Source organism: Typopeltis vanoorti, chromosome 15 (assembly GCF_054136105.1).
Source record: "Typopeltis vanoorti isolate ZY-2024b chromosome 15, IOZ_Tvanoo_1.0, whole genome shotgun sequence".
NCBI classification, from domain to species: Eukaryota; Metazoa; Arthropoda; class Arachnida; order Uropygi; family Thelyphonidae; genus Typopeltis; species Typopeltis vanoorti.
Genome location: NC_143563.1, coordinates 116,608,800 through 116,623,556, shown reverse-complemented (window position 1 = coordinate 116,623,556; position 14,757 = coordinate 116,608,800). Strand labels below are relative to the sequence as shown.

The 14,757-nt window shown below is 34.8% G+C and overlaps 1 protein-coding gene across 5 annotated transcripts in view; it reads left to right on the top strand.

Annotated features, from left to right (window-relative positions):
- The window catches only part of Ae2 (anion exchange protein Ae2), an 834,322-nt gene that overhangs the window by 813,503 nt on the left and 6,062 nt on the right, over positions 1-14,757 (top strand). For all 5 annotated transcript variants that reach the window (XM_090404845.1, XM_090404844.1, XM_090404848.1 and 2 more), the window contains one exon: positions 2,050-2,220. In XM_090404845.1, coding sequence (XP_090260971.1) covers positions 2,050-2,210 — 161 coding nt within the window. In that variant the 3' untranslated portion in view covers positions 2,211-2,220. The remainder of the gene's footprint in view (positions 1-2,049; positions 2,221-14,757) is intronic.

Below are 14,757 nucleotides of genomic sequence, written 5' to 3'. Positions count from 1 at the left end.
TGGCAAAATTGTATTTCTTCATAATTTTAGGAAGACGTTCTGAGATGCCTTTAACGTAAGGTATGGGAATCCTATATGCACTTCTTCCTGTCTGGTTTGATGTATGCAGAAGTGACTGATGATTTTTTGAGTTTCAACACGGAATTGAAAATCCAATCCATAGGATCCATTGGGAAAAGGCTAAACTTTTACATAGATCTTTATTTAAACATGCACGTTTATACAAAGAGAGTTCTGAAGCCCTACTACACAGACCAAACCTAAACCGCAACGACGTTCTTACTATTCCTAAAGTATGGGAAATTATCATACAAAATTTGTGTTAAATAATTAACTTTTTTTTTTTTGTACTACTTTAGCACATTATGAATGTTTTCATGAGATTCTATTGTAATCATGCACCCTAACTGTATGTTATTCCTAATTTTGCTTAAATACTGTACTGATGATGTCCTAAGATACTTAGGATGAAATATTTACAATTAAATAATTTTCACTGTGGTTTATACGTGTGTTTCTTTTAATTATGAACGCACCACAGGTTTCGTTATTTAAAAAAAAATAAAATAAAATAAAAAATAAAATAGTTCATATAAGGCATTGGTCTTACTCAAGTTGTATTAGTCTCTACTCAAGTCGTTTTTACAAACGACTTGAGTAGAGACAAATCCCTTTCCACATTCTTTGTCTCTCTCTACTCAGATCGTTTGTGCCCACCACTATGAATTATTCTGATGCCAGTTCTTTCCTTTTATGCAAAGCATCTGTTATTCACTTTATTGTATCACCTGTAAAACATGTCTAGTGCACTTTATTTTTTACCACACCTTTAATGATTGAGTTGCCATATAAAGCAACCTTATCATCTCTAGATATTTGCTTCTTCTTAACCTCCTTGTCATTTTCATCAGTCATGCTCTTCTTTAAATTTCTATTTCCTCCTCTATATGTTTAACCTGACACTTCATTTTTATCAACTCTTGCCTAAGCTCTTTTACACCACTTCTATTATTACCATAACAAGCACTCCCATCCATTTTCTGATTACTCTTGGTAACACTGTTCTCATTTTTGAAACATCCTAGCCTTTCATCACACTTCTTACTTATAATGATACATTCCTTTTTATCATTTGATTTAGCACTCCATAAATCTTTAATGTTTTTGGATGCATACATAAAACAATTGTCGCATCTTATCCATTGAGAAACATCCAGAGAAAAACTTGAGATCTTCAAGTTGAGACCTTCCATGCTGCTGGCATAAACTTCTTTTCTGCCCCTGCCTCCATTTTTGTAACATTAATGGCACCTCCATTAATCAAAATAACAACCAAAGCAAACACTTTTAGAACCACAGTACAATGATTATATCCAGTCTGGCTATCACACAAAAGCAATATTACATAAATCTACATGATATAATTAAAGAGAAAAAAACATTTTTCATAACACCATTCATATACTCCACAACTTCTCATCATGACACTAGTAACACAATCATGTTGCTTCTGTTTACTTCATTGTATACAAGAAAGGATGTCATGTTATTGTTTCACTACCAGGTTAATCCTAGCTTCATTCCCATTACATAAGAATAGGCTGTATCATTTTATTTATCTGTTTTTGTAAAATGTATGTCTGAGTAATGGATAAACAAGCATTTCAGAAAAAATTCCTACTTCTTGTAGTTCTGAAATTGACTACAGTTTTTTTTAATCAATAATTAAACTGTTAATTTAAAGTAATATAGACTTTAAATTAAACTGTAAACAAATTAAACATAGTTGAATTTATATACTTTAAAAAAAAATCAATTCTTACAGTTCTTTCAAACAGTGGAATTTGACTTTTTATTCTAGTTAATAAGTTAGCTATATTTTTGGTTCATTGAAAGTGTAAGAAGGAGGAAAATTAATTAGAAAAGTCCTATTGCGTAACCCAGGTTACACTGATTTTTATGCATGAACTATTTATTGGTCAGTGTCATCTAATTTCTATGTGTAATGTACCACAATTGTATTAAAATAAACAAAATGGTATTTTATAGGTTCGAACACTGAAGATGCATTTCTTCACCATGATTCAAGTAGCATGCTTTGCTGTACTTTGGGTTGTAAAATCAACAGAAGCAGCCATAGCGTTCCCTTTTGTTGTGCTTTTTATGGTATTTGTACGATGGCGTCTAAAAGATTGTTTTACAGAAAGTGAATTGCAAGCAGTATGTATATTTGTTTTTTTAAAAGAATATAAGCAAAACAATTATAAATTTTTTTAGTGATGTCATTTTCATACTTTTGTTATACAGGATTTTCACAAACGAATACCTAGGGTAGTTATTCATCATGGGTGTGTACTGTGAAAACAACTATGCTAAGAGCTTTGTCTTCATGTACTCCCATCCAATTCTAATCATAGATGTTAAGATGATGATAGTTTATCAGAAATCTCTGCTGTATGGTTTTAAGTTTTAATCAGTGATTCATGTGTGACAAGACTTTTTGCAAATCTGTCAGGCTAATCCACATACTGGTAAATATATCAAGCAATGGTTTAATCAGTTTGAAGCTGTGTTGAGAAATCTAAGTTTTGTAGGACACCTGAGAATTTCTCAAGAACTCTTAAGCATATTCATAAATCTGAGTCCGAAATTATTATAGTCTGAAGAAATCCCCATATAAGCTTAGAGATGGGTTCTCTATTAAAAAGATTGCAGTCAGCATATCAAATACTAAAACAGACACACAAGTCCATTATGATACAATTAAATGTTAAAAAATGAAAGACAGGGATAGTTTCCTCAACAATTTTTTTTTTCCAGAACTAAAAAATGTCTTAATAACATTTTTCAGTTAGATGGACACCTCTGCAACAACAGATTTTGGATGTCTATAATGTGTGTGGGTGGGCAAATAAAGGACCTGTTTCCTGTCCAATTTATACGCCTGACCTTATATTCAGAGATTTCTTCGGGATTGCATACACAGTAAAGCATACACACCAAAAGTTATTTGAATACAAAAGTTGAAAAAAAAATTTTTGATACAGTAGCTACAGTGAGCACATGTGACAAAAGTTGAGTTACAGAGTAAGCTCACATTGAACTTATTTGTTTATCGTATGGCAATCTACATAGAGTTATAAAAGTGCATGTACATAAATCAGTACAAATATGTAAAAGGTAAATAAAAAATGTAATTGACAAACAATTAAAGTAACACATAGGCAGTTACGCCTTCAGGACAAAGCACTTATAAGTTAAGATCAAGTTCTCTGATCCAGTCTATAACAGACTGTGTTGCCTCCAGGAAGTCACTTCTTTGACCCGTATATGCACAAAGACTGCACTCAGTGGAAATATGATGGATTGATTGGTTCGGGTGTCCACGGTCACACTCCGGTGATGGAATTTTTCTCCACTTGTACAGAAAGCTTGCACATCTTCCATGGCAGGTTCGAATCCTGTTCAGTGTTATCCATGTCTTTTGGCTCAATTCCATATCCGGGATGTTGAGGCAGCACCTATCAAACCAAATTTCGAGTTGGGCATTAGTATTTTTGCTCCACACTCGTTTCCATTGATCTTTGGTATTTTAGTCATTCTCAGATGTGTCCTTCATTCACAAAGAGGAGACTTTCTTAATCTCAATCTGTTAAGCTGTAGTAGTTCTGATATGTCGTTATGTATAGGCAATTCAGTATTTCTGAGTATTTATCATATTCTCGTAATAGAGCGTCACGTCTTTGTAGATTTGGTGGTATTATGTTACTCAGCATTGGAAGCCAATAAACAGGAATTATTTTTATGGTTCCAGATGTAAGTCGCATTGTGGTGTTACACTGACAGTCAATTAGTTTAGTATGGCAGCTGTTGAGCCACATGTACTCCGCCACAGTTGGTTTTTCAAATGGATCTTTTAAGGACCGTTCGCTTCTGATTGCTGCATGTAGTTAGTAGCCAGGATATCCATGGATAGACTGGCTGCCATGATCACTCTAGCTCATTTAGCATTATCCAGGTTCACCATGAGGAGGTGAGCTAAATTTGCACCCCTCACATTGAACTTGTGTGCCCCAAATAAAAATAAAAAGTTTATACTCAAATTGTCATTCCACTATATCTTAATATTTTTATTTAAATACCAGTATTCTGTTTTGAAAACTGTATTTTTCCTTTTCAGTTTACCATATAAATTCTAAACCAAATAGCTGATAGATAAATATTACACCAAGTAGAATAAAAAATAAACTATATTCATAGATATTAATGAATCTGTTTTATTTTCCATGTAATTAATTTTCTTTTGTGTTGAATATTTATTTAGATAGTTTTAGAACAAGTAGCATCCAAAATGCAAATATATGTATATATTTTGAAACTTGCTTTATGGAAATCTTGAGAAAATAATGCATGTTTTTTTTTTTTGTTTTTTTGTTTTTTTTAAATTCTAGAATCACTGTAGTTGAACATATACTTCATCATTAAACAACGTTTTTTGTAATGTAGTATATTACATTACACTCCATTCTCAACATTCCAAACTAGGTTTCACCAGATTTAATCATTGTATTTGGCATATAGTAAAAGTCTGGTCATTTTTGATTTTCCTTGATGGAATTTACATTCATAATCACCAATAGCATTCTCTACACAGGGTCTCTTGAATAGAATGTTGAAGAAAATTTTATAAGTGGTACATAATAAATTGATTCCTGTTAGAACAGATCATTACATTGCCTTTCTTATGTATAGGGCATATTATAGTGAGATTCCACTCATCTGGGATTGTTTCAGTGATCCAAATTTTGATTATGAGTTGACACAGCTGCCTGAAATATTCTATACCTGTATTTTTTTTAATTAATTCTGCTTGTATCATATCAATTCCTAGTACCTTATTATTCTTAAGTTTTGTAATAGCTGCTTCCACATCTGCAATTGTTGGTATTGGTTCATCTACTTCTAGATCTCCTGTTTGACTCTATTTTATCTGTGTCATCCAGTTGATCAGATATATTAGTATTCAGTGATTCATTAATTGTTCTACCCATCTTTCTAGTGTTCATTCATTCCCACCCAGGATTATTCCCTCCTTATCCTTACATAACGTTGTTCTAGGCTGGAAGTCTTTCCGGCTTCTTTTTAACTTCTGATAGTAGTGCCTTCTTTCATTTATACTTTGGTGATGTTCTGGTTCTTTATAAGTTCATACTCATATTGTTTCTTCTTTCTGTTCTTATGCACTTTTTTCTTCCTTTCTGGTCATACAATATTCCTCTACAGTTTTACAAGTTTGCTGCATTTGTCTATATGCCTCATTTTTTTGCTAGTCACACATTGAACCAGTAGTTATATTCAGCTCTACCTCCTTTTCCTAATACTGTACCTGCTGTTGTAGCTATGACATTCTTAAGAGTTTTCCAGTCATCATTAGCACTCTCACTATCAGTTAGAGTAGATAGGCTTTCATTAATTTTTTTCAGTCTTCTATTCCATTAATTCCTTCAGTCTTCTATTATTATTCTTTCTGGCATGAGATCCATACGTCTTCCTTGTATTTGAGATTCTGCTTCTAATCTTGGATATAACTAGATAGTGGTCAGAGTCAATATTTGTCCCTCTGTATCTGACATCCATCAAGTTGGACAAGTGTCTTGCATCTGTTAAGATGTAATCAGTTTGTGTAAAATGTTCCCATCAGAAGACTTCAAGTCATTTTATGAATGTTTTTGTGATTAAACAATGATGTTTCTTCTGCTAACAATGATGTTTCTTCACGAAGAAAAATTGACCAATCTATTCCCATTATCATTGGACTCATTATGCAAACTATATTTCCCAATGGTATGTATGTATGTATCCTCTTTCCCTCTCTTAGCATTCAAATCACCTATAATAATTTTAATATCCCTTCTTGGGCATTCCTCATAGATTTTATCTCCTGTCCTGTCAGATGTCTTCTCCCTCCAGGAGATTGACTACCATGTGTCCCCACCATGTCCTATTCTGCGCCTCTCTGCTGCATTCCTCATATGAGAGATAGGTCCAGTCTTCTATATTTTTCATCCACTCCAGTCTTTGTCTTCCTCTCCTCTTTCCCTCAACAGTTTCTTTGAGAAGTGTCCTTTGTAGGCAGTTATGTCTCAGAATATGTCCAAAATAGCCTTTTCTCTTTTTAATTTCTTTTATCAGGCTCCTGTTTACGCCTACCATCTCTAGTACCTCTTCATTTGTCTTTTTGTCTTTCCATGATAGCCTCATAATTCTTCACAGCATCCACATTTCAAAGGCTTCCAGTTTTTTCACACTCAGATTGGTGAGTGGCCATGTCTCTACTCCATATAATAATGTGAACCATATGTAACATTTGGAGATTCTTAGTCTTGTTTTCAGATTTCATTCTCTAGATGTCAGTAGATTTTTTATACTGTTGATAGTTGACCTTGCAATTTCAATCCTTTTTCTAATTTCATCTTCTGTTCTGCCATTCTCTGTGATCAAGTGGCCGAGGTATATGCATGTTTGCACCTGTTCTAATTTATTTCCTTTTATATTGATGCATATTTTTGGTATTTCCTTTTCTCTTGAAATTATCATGATTTTGTCTTTTTAAAGTTGAAACAGGCCATACTGTTCGCTGTACTTGAGGGTTTCATCTATAAGGGTCTTATGGTCATATTTGTTTTCTGCTAGAAAAACCGTGTCATCTGCATATCTTAGGTTATTAATATTTCTGCCCCTACATTGATTCCTTTGAGGTTACTAATTTTATTAAATATTTCTCCTGTGTACAGGTTAAAGAGAATCAGAAACAAGACACAGCTTTGTCTCACACCTTTCTGAACTGGGAATTCTTCTGAGGTCTCTCTATTTATTCTCAAAGATGCAGTCTGTTCCCAGTTAAGATTAGCTATTAGCCTAATGTCTTTTCCGTCCATGCCTATTTTTGAAAGGATTTCAATTAATTGCTCATGTTGAACACTGTCAAATGCCTTTTTGTAATCTATGAAGCAGTGGTAATCTTTTTGTTTTTCTAGATATCTTTCTATGATGGTTCTGACATTGAAGATACCTTCTATTGTATCTACATTTTCCTTGAAGCCACTTTGTGTATCATTTATTTCTATGTTTATTTTTCTTTTATTTCTTTCAAGAATAACATATAGGAGGACTTTTGATACTTGACTGATGAGGCTAATTGTCCTGAACTCATCACATCTTGTAGCTTTTGTTTTTTTGGGAACTGGAATGAAAATTGAGTGGTTTATTTATGCATATGGCTTTGTGAAACTGGCAAGTGAAATGTACAATCACAATATCCAGAAACAAATGATGAAAAACTAAAAACATGTAAAAGTTCATTACATAAAAGACACAAACTGCTTTCCAAGTCCTCCTTTTTTTTAAAAAAAACAAAAATAATTACAACTACAGGTCAATGTCCAGTCTGGAAAGCCAATCCAAGGCCTCATCCGTCACCTTGTGGATGTCCTGTAGGTCACCACCATGAAATTGGTGCCTTGGGCAGTCGTACACAATATGAGTAATCGTCTGAGTCACAGGGGAACAATCACAATCAATTCTTCACAATGATGAATTGAGTGATGAATAAGCTAGACAGATGGGCAAATGAATGGGTATGTCGGTTTAATGCAACAAAATGTAAAGTCTTGAGGTTTGGGACACATCGATGGGATGCCTCATACTCTGTGGGAGGAGCTATACTCGAGGAAGTAGGGGAGACAAGAGATCTGGGGTTGATGATTGATAAAAACCTGAAATTTAGGGGACATATTGCAAAGGTGGTGAAGGTAACACAGAGGATTGCTGCAATAATGAGGAGGACACTGACCTGCAGAGATAAAAGAGTTATCATTCCATTGTCTAAGACTCAGATCAGACCACACTTAGACTATTGTTCTCAGATTTGGTCCCCAGGATTTGAAGGGGATAAATTAACTGTAGAAAGGGTACAAAGGCAGATAACAAAGATGGTTTCAGGACTGTACAATGTTTGTTATGAGGACCGGTTGAGGGAATGTGGACTGCAGAGTTTGGTGGATAGAAGAAGGAGAGGTGATATGAATGAGACTTTTAAACTGTTGAGAGGTGGTTACAGGGTTGATACTGGGGCATTCTTTCGCTTAGTTGAACAGCAGGAAGGAGTGATGACAAGGGGCCATCCCTGGAAGTTACAAAAGGAAACTGCGGGCAAGATGGTGAGGAGTGGTTTCTTTGCATGGAGGGTGGTTGAACCATAGAGTGCATTGCCTGATAGAGTGGTGAGAGCAATCAATGAGTTTAAGGAGTGGTATGATAGACTTTGTGTTTCCTAGGAGGGACCTCCCTCGATGAGTCTTGATAGACTTTGTGTTTCTTAGGAAGGACCTCCTGCAATGAGTCTTTTGACTCCATGGAGGCCTGAATAATAATAATAATAATAATAAATTAATATATTTTGGTAGAAATCCAATCTCGTATATCTTATTGCATAATTTTGTTAGAAATTTCAGTCCTCCTTCATCGAAAGCCCTCAACCATTCTGCCAAGATATTATCTATTCCTGCAGCTTTATGTGGTTTTAGTTTTCTGACAGCATTTTCAACTTCACAAAGTAAAATGGGTGGTCCTTCTAAATTAGCCTGTTCAGGAATATTATTTCTTTGTTGCTCGTATAATATCCTTGTGTATTTAATCCATCTTTCCATGATTTTTTTTATCCATTAGAATATGGTCTCTTGAGTCTCTAATGACAGGTGCGTGATTTACTGTGTTTTTGTCCTGCTTGTCATTTCTCTGATCTTTTCATACGTTTCTATGCTTTTGTGTTTTCTATCAAGGTTTTCTATGTCTGTACATTCGTTCTTAATCCATATCTGTTTGGCTTTCCTGCATTCTTTTTTTAATTTCTTTATTCATGCCTTTACATTCAGGTTTGTTCTTTAACTTTTTTCTTTGTTCCATCAACTTTAATATTTTTTCATTTATCCAAGGTTTATTCCTTTTCCTTTTTAATTGTGGGAGTATATTTTTGGCTGCTTCGTTGATGCTATTCTTGAATGTTTGCCAATTGATGTTAATTTCATCAATTGGTGTTCTATTTTCTGTGTGAGTTGTGGTGTCTGACTTGTTAAGGGATTTCGTGACTTCTTTTATAAAGCTTTAACTTCTTGGTTGTTAAATGAGTCTGAATTATAAGTTTCTCTTATGAATGGTTGGCTTGGTATCTTAAGTTTTATTTTGATTTTTGCAATCACTGAGTTGTGGTCTCATCCTATGACTTCTCCAGGATATGTTTTTGTTTGTGTTATTGCATTTCAGAATCTTTTGCTTATTATTATATAGTCAGTTTGGTTTCCATAGATCACCAGGACTTTTCCATGTATATAATCTTCTGGGAGGATGTTTAAATAGTGTGTTGGCAATTATTAGGTCATTGGTTTACAGAATTGAATTAATCTTTCACCTCTTTCATTCCTGATTCCAAGCCCTTGGTTTCCCATGCAAAATGAGATTTTTTCTGAGCCCACTTTTGCATTTAGGTCACCCATCATTATAATAATATCATCTGACTTAGCACTAGAGATTGCAGTTTGGATGTCTTCATAAAATTATTCCAACTCCTCATCTGGATGGTCTTTGGTTGGTGCATATGCTTGGATAATATACAAGTTGAATGGTTGTTTAGATTTTATCTAAATCATCATAAAAGAGATTTCTTTTTCAGCTCATTTTTTTCTTTAGTTGAAGCATGCACAGATATAAAACTGATTCATAATCTACACATTTTATGTGATTTTGCTTTGACACCCGTGATAAGATGTTTTATTCTCTTGTGTACAATGAAGCCTGTTCCAAACATGTGATCTTTCTTTTGGCAATATAAAATATGATATAATTCTTCTTTTCTGTGATTCCCTCTCCTGTCCATCTCATTTCTTGTATAGCAGTAATATGTAACTTATATTTATCTAACTGCTCCAGCAGCATTCTTAGGGTTCCCGACCAATAAAAAAAAAAGTACATTCCGTGATCCAATTCTCAAATCCTTAAAAGATTTGCCATTTTGCCATTGGTTAGTCTGTCCAGCAGTTATTGTTTCCTCAAATTTCTTGACAAGAAGTTCAAAAAGAGAGTGTGTTTCAAATACTGAGTACTCTGAATGTCAATAAAGCAGTGGGATGCGATGGGATTTCGCCACAGGTTTTGAGAATGCATTAAAGAACTGACAGCTTTGTTGACCTGACTTTATAATGAGAGTCTGTCCATGGGAAAAGCACCCAAGGAGTGGAGGGAGGGTAAGATAGTGCCATTGCATAAGGGTGGTAGTAAAATGGAAGTGTCAAACTATAGACCAGTTTGTATTTCATGAGTAGTTAAAATTTTGGAGAAAGTAGTGAGGGATCGTTTACAGCATTGGGCAGATAGGGTAATGGTACCTGTGAGAGTCAGCATGGATTTGAAGAGGGCAAGGCATATTCTGCCTTTTTTTTTAGATTTTACAAAGGCGTTTAACAGAATGCCACACGATAAGCTGATATTTAAGTTACAGCACATGGGTTTAGATGTCAGATTGGTGAAATGGATTGGGGATGGGCTGTCTGATAGGTATCATAGAATTATGAATGAGGGAGCTGTAGCAAGAAAGCAGAAGGTTATATGTGGGGTTCCATGAGGCTCAGTACTTAGTATGACCTGTATTGTTTAACCTTTATATCAATGATGTTGTCAGTGGATTGCAGGGGGATATTCAGTTATTTGCAGATGATGTGAAGCTGTGAAGGATTATCAGTAATAGTGCAGATGTGGTAGAATTTGAATAAAATGGACAGATGTGTAAATGAATGGGAGATTTCAGTTTAATTCAGCTAAATGTAAAGTCTTGAAGTTTGGGATACATCAGTAGGAAGCTGCATACTCTGAGGAACTGTACTGGAGGAAGTGAGGGAGCCAAGAGATCGAGGAGTGATGGATAGAAACCTGAAATTTTGGGAACGTATTACAAAGGTGGTGAAGGTAACCCAGAGTATTGCTGCAATACTGAGAAGGACACTGACCTGCAGAGATAAAAGGGTTATCATTCTGTTGATCAGAGTCTTATACAAAAGACTCTGATCAGACCACACTTAGACTATTGTTCTCAGATTTGGTCCCCAGGATTTGAAGGGGATAAATTAACCTTGGAAAGGGTACAAAGGCAGATAACAAAGATAGTTTCAGGATTGTACAATGTTAGTTATGAGGATTGGCTGAGGGAATGTGGACTGCAGAGTTTGGTGGATAGAAGAAGAAGAAGGAGAGATGATATGATTGAGGCTTTTAAACTGTTGAGAGGTGGTTATAGGGTTGACACTGGGGAATTCTTTTGTTTGGTAGAACAATGTGAAGTAGTGAGGACAAGGACCATGATGTCATGAGCAAGATGGTGAGGAGTGGTTTCTTTGCATGGAGGGTAGTTGAATTGTGGAATGCATTTCCTGATAGTGAGAGCACGAATGGTGAATGAGTTCAAGGAGTGGTATGATAGACTTTGTTTTCTAGGGTGGGCCTCCCACGCTGAGTCTTGTGACACTGTGGAGGACTGAATCATAATATTAATAATAATAATGTGCAGTTTATCCAAAATATGAAAGATGAGAGCCACAAGTAACTTGATTGATGCTAGGAAGAACAAGAGGAGAATATTTATCTTTAGAATATTCGAACCATGATGATAGTTTTTTGACTGGAATGATTGTACCTGCTAGATTGTACATCTTAAGAATTCTAGACATTGCTTCCAAAATCCCAGAAATGTCTGGCATAGAGACTCTACATACTATTTCCTTGTTATATGAGCTAGGAATATAGGAATTAAAAAAGAGGTTGTGTGGTCTGCTCTGAAAAGCCATTGAATTTCATATATCATTTGATGTGTAAAACTTCTTACTGTAGTTGTTGCAGCTTAGAGCATATAATATGACCACATTGTAATAAAGTTTTGAAGATTCCAATCTTCTGATAGAGATGATGAGCCAGTTACTGCTGAATACAGCATCCAGTGAAGGCAGTCTTTCATGGACGTGGTTTGCCAGGGGTAGTTTGAATTCCCCCCAATGGTGAATACGTTTAAGGAGAGGTATGAAAAGCACTGTTTGAATAATGGTTAGTGGGTGTGTCTCCAGTGATGAGTGTTTTGACTCCAAGGAGATACCCGATATAATAATAATAATATTATTATTAAAATTACTAGTCCCCACTCCTTTGACCAAGGTAAGGACTTGTATATCTTCCTGAAGGAAGAAATAACATCAGCAATGCTCCTTATAATTCTGTCCCAACTTTGCATCATCAGCAAACAACTGAATATTCCCAGTCAGTCCAAGTGAAATGTCATTATCAAATAAAATAAACATCAGAAGTCGAAGAACTGAACCTTGAGACACACCACTTTTTACCATCCTTTTTTTGGGACACTGGTCCATCATACACAATTTGATACTGTTGTGCTGATATTGTTGTTCAAACAATATCAGCACCTTTATACACTTATTTGTTCTCGTCGTATTGTGTTTATAGTATTAAACATTAGGATGAGTGCAGGTGCACTTTATGCACTGATGAAGTGAATAATACTCATAATGGTAATTTATTGAATGAAAATTCTCATGCATTGGTTGAAGCAAATCCATTGACAGAGCTGCTGGATCTTTTTGAGGATGCTCCCTTATTGATGTTTAGGCATGCATCTTTCTTGGTAGAACTTCACCACACTTTTTTTTAAAGGGCTTCCCATTATCTGAACTTCCATATTCCCAGCCAATTCTTTGCATACTTGGCCAGATAGAGCTTTAATCATTTATTATGTTGGTTTACATGAAATCTCAGACAAGATCGATTCATGACACTGAAGAATTGAAATTCAGATGAGACATATTGCAAAGGTTGTGAAGACATCTGAGAGAATTTTTGAATATTGAAGAGGACATTGACCACAAGAGATAAAATGATGGTGGTCCCATTGTATAAAACTTTGATCAGACAACATCTAAATTTCTGTATGCTGATTTGGTCACTGGGATTTCAAGCGGATGAAATAACTTTGGAAGGTATGGAGATGGATAATAAAAATGATATCGAGACTGTCTATGGTGTTGGTTATGAATATACATAGAGAGCATGCAGACTGCAGAGTTTTACAGATAGAAGACAAAGGGTGGGTGGATATGATTGAGATTAGCTTTTGAAGAGTTGTTATCAGATTAACACTGAGGAGATTTTCCTTGGGCATTGCTAATATAATATATAATATTATATTAGCATATATATTATATTGCTAATATAATTATTATTATTTAGGCCTCCAAGGTCAAAAGACTCGTCGCATGAAGTCCTTCCTAGGAAACACAAGTCTATCAAGACTCATCGTGGGAGTCCTCCTAGGAAAGACAAAGTCTATCATACCACTCCTTAAATAAGGAGTGGTATGATAGACTTTGATTCTCATTGACTGTCCTTGCTCTCGCCACTCTATCAGAGAATGCATTCTTCCATGGTTCATAATATATAATATAATATAATAATAAAGTAATGTTAGTATGGTTGGGAATCACTTGAATAAAATTATGAAACAAAAGAAATGAACGGGAAGGCACTCTTCCCTTAAGGTTCCGATGACGATACAGAATCGAAAATGGCTCACACCCCGTTAAACGCTCTCCCCTGCCTAGTTTCCAATATAACCTTTCCCCTTCCCGAAAATAGCACCCTTAAATATAATAATGTATGTATTTATATACATATTATTTTAAAAAACCCGGGTTTTCTAATTTATCAAACACCCCCTCCACGTTTTCCGAACCTCCATGTTTCCAACCCCCCCCCCCCCCCCCATTTTAACAGCAAACAGCAGAAGTATGGAGAAAGAAGACATCCTAACTTCCAAACAAGGTATGTGCAAAATTTCTTCCTCTATTAATCTGCATTTATTTACCTTTAAAATACCCTAAGAATTCTTGAATAAAGAGCCAATGTGTTTAAAATAAGAGACACTCCTAAACGAAAACAGGCAGAAATAGCCGTTAAAATAATAAAAAAGAAATGAAAAAACACCAAACCAGCTGATTCGATTATGGGTGTGGGAATCTGCTTAGAAACAAAACAGTTATTGAAATATTCAAAATCACAGCACTGTAAACTCTAGAAGTAGTGGCATTGAAAAAAGCATTGCATCTGTGAATAAAGTATCCAAATGTACATTTTACATGTAGTACATAATTGGTCATCTCTGCCATTGTCATATACAAGTTATCAGCTGAATAATATAAGCACGTAAACACAAGAAAGATATTTAATTAACCAAATATTTCGGTCTGGAAATAGCAGACCATCTTCAGTGGCACTACAAGAACAGTTCTTTTTTAAAAATAAAAAAAAAAATACAAAGTGGAATACTAACAATAGATCATTTAAAAATAGAACAAGCCACGTGTTGTTATATCACTAAGTATTAAAGGGAATATTTTTAAGCAGAGACATGATTGAAATAAAGATATTAATTAATAATATTAAATAATATAAAATTAATATGAATTAATGAGTTATCCTGATTAGACTTTCCCAGATTTTTGATATAGATATACAGTCATTCCGATTAGGAGGTTAGGACGATGGAGTAAGGCCTCTACACTTTCTTTGAATAAATGTTCAAATTTATGACGGGATCTATGTAAGAGGCGAATTTTGGACCAAAGGATGTTGTGGTTAGTTTCAATCCAA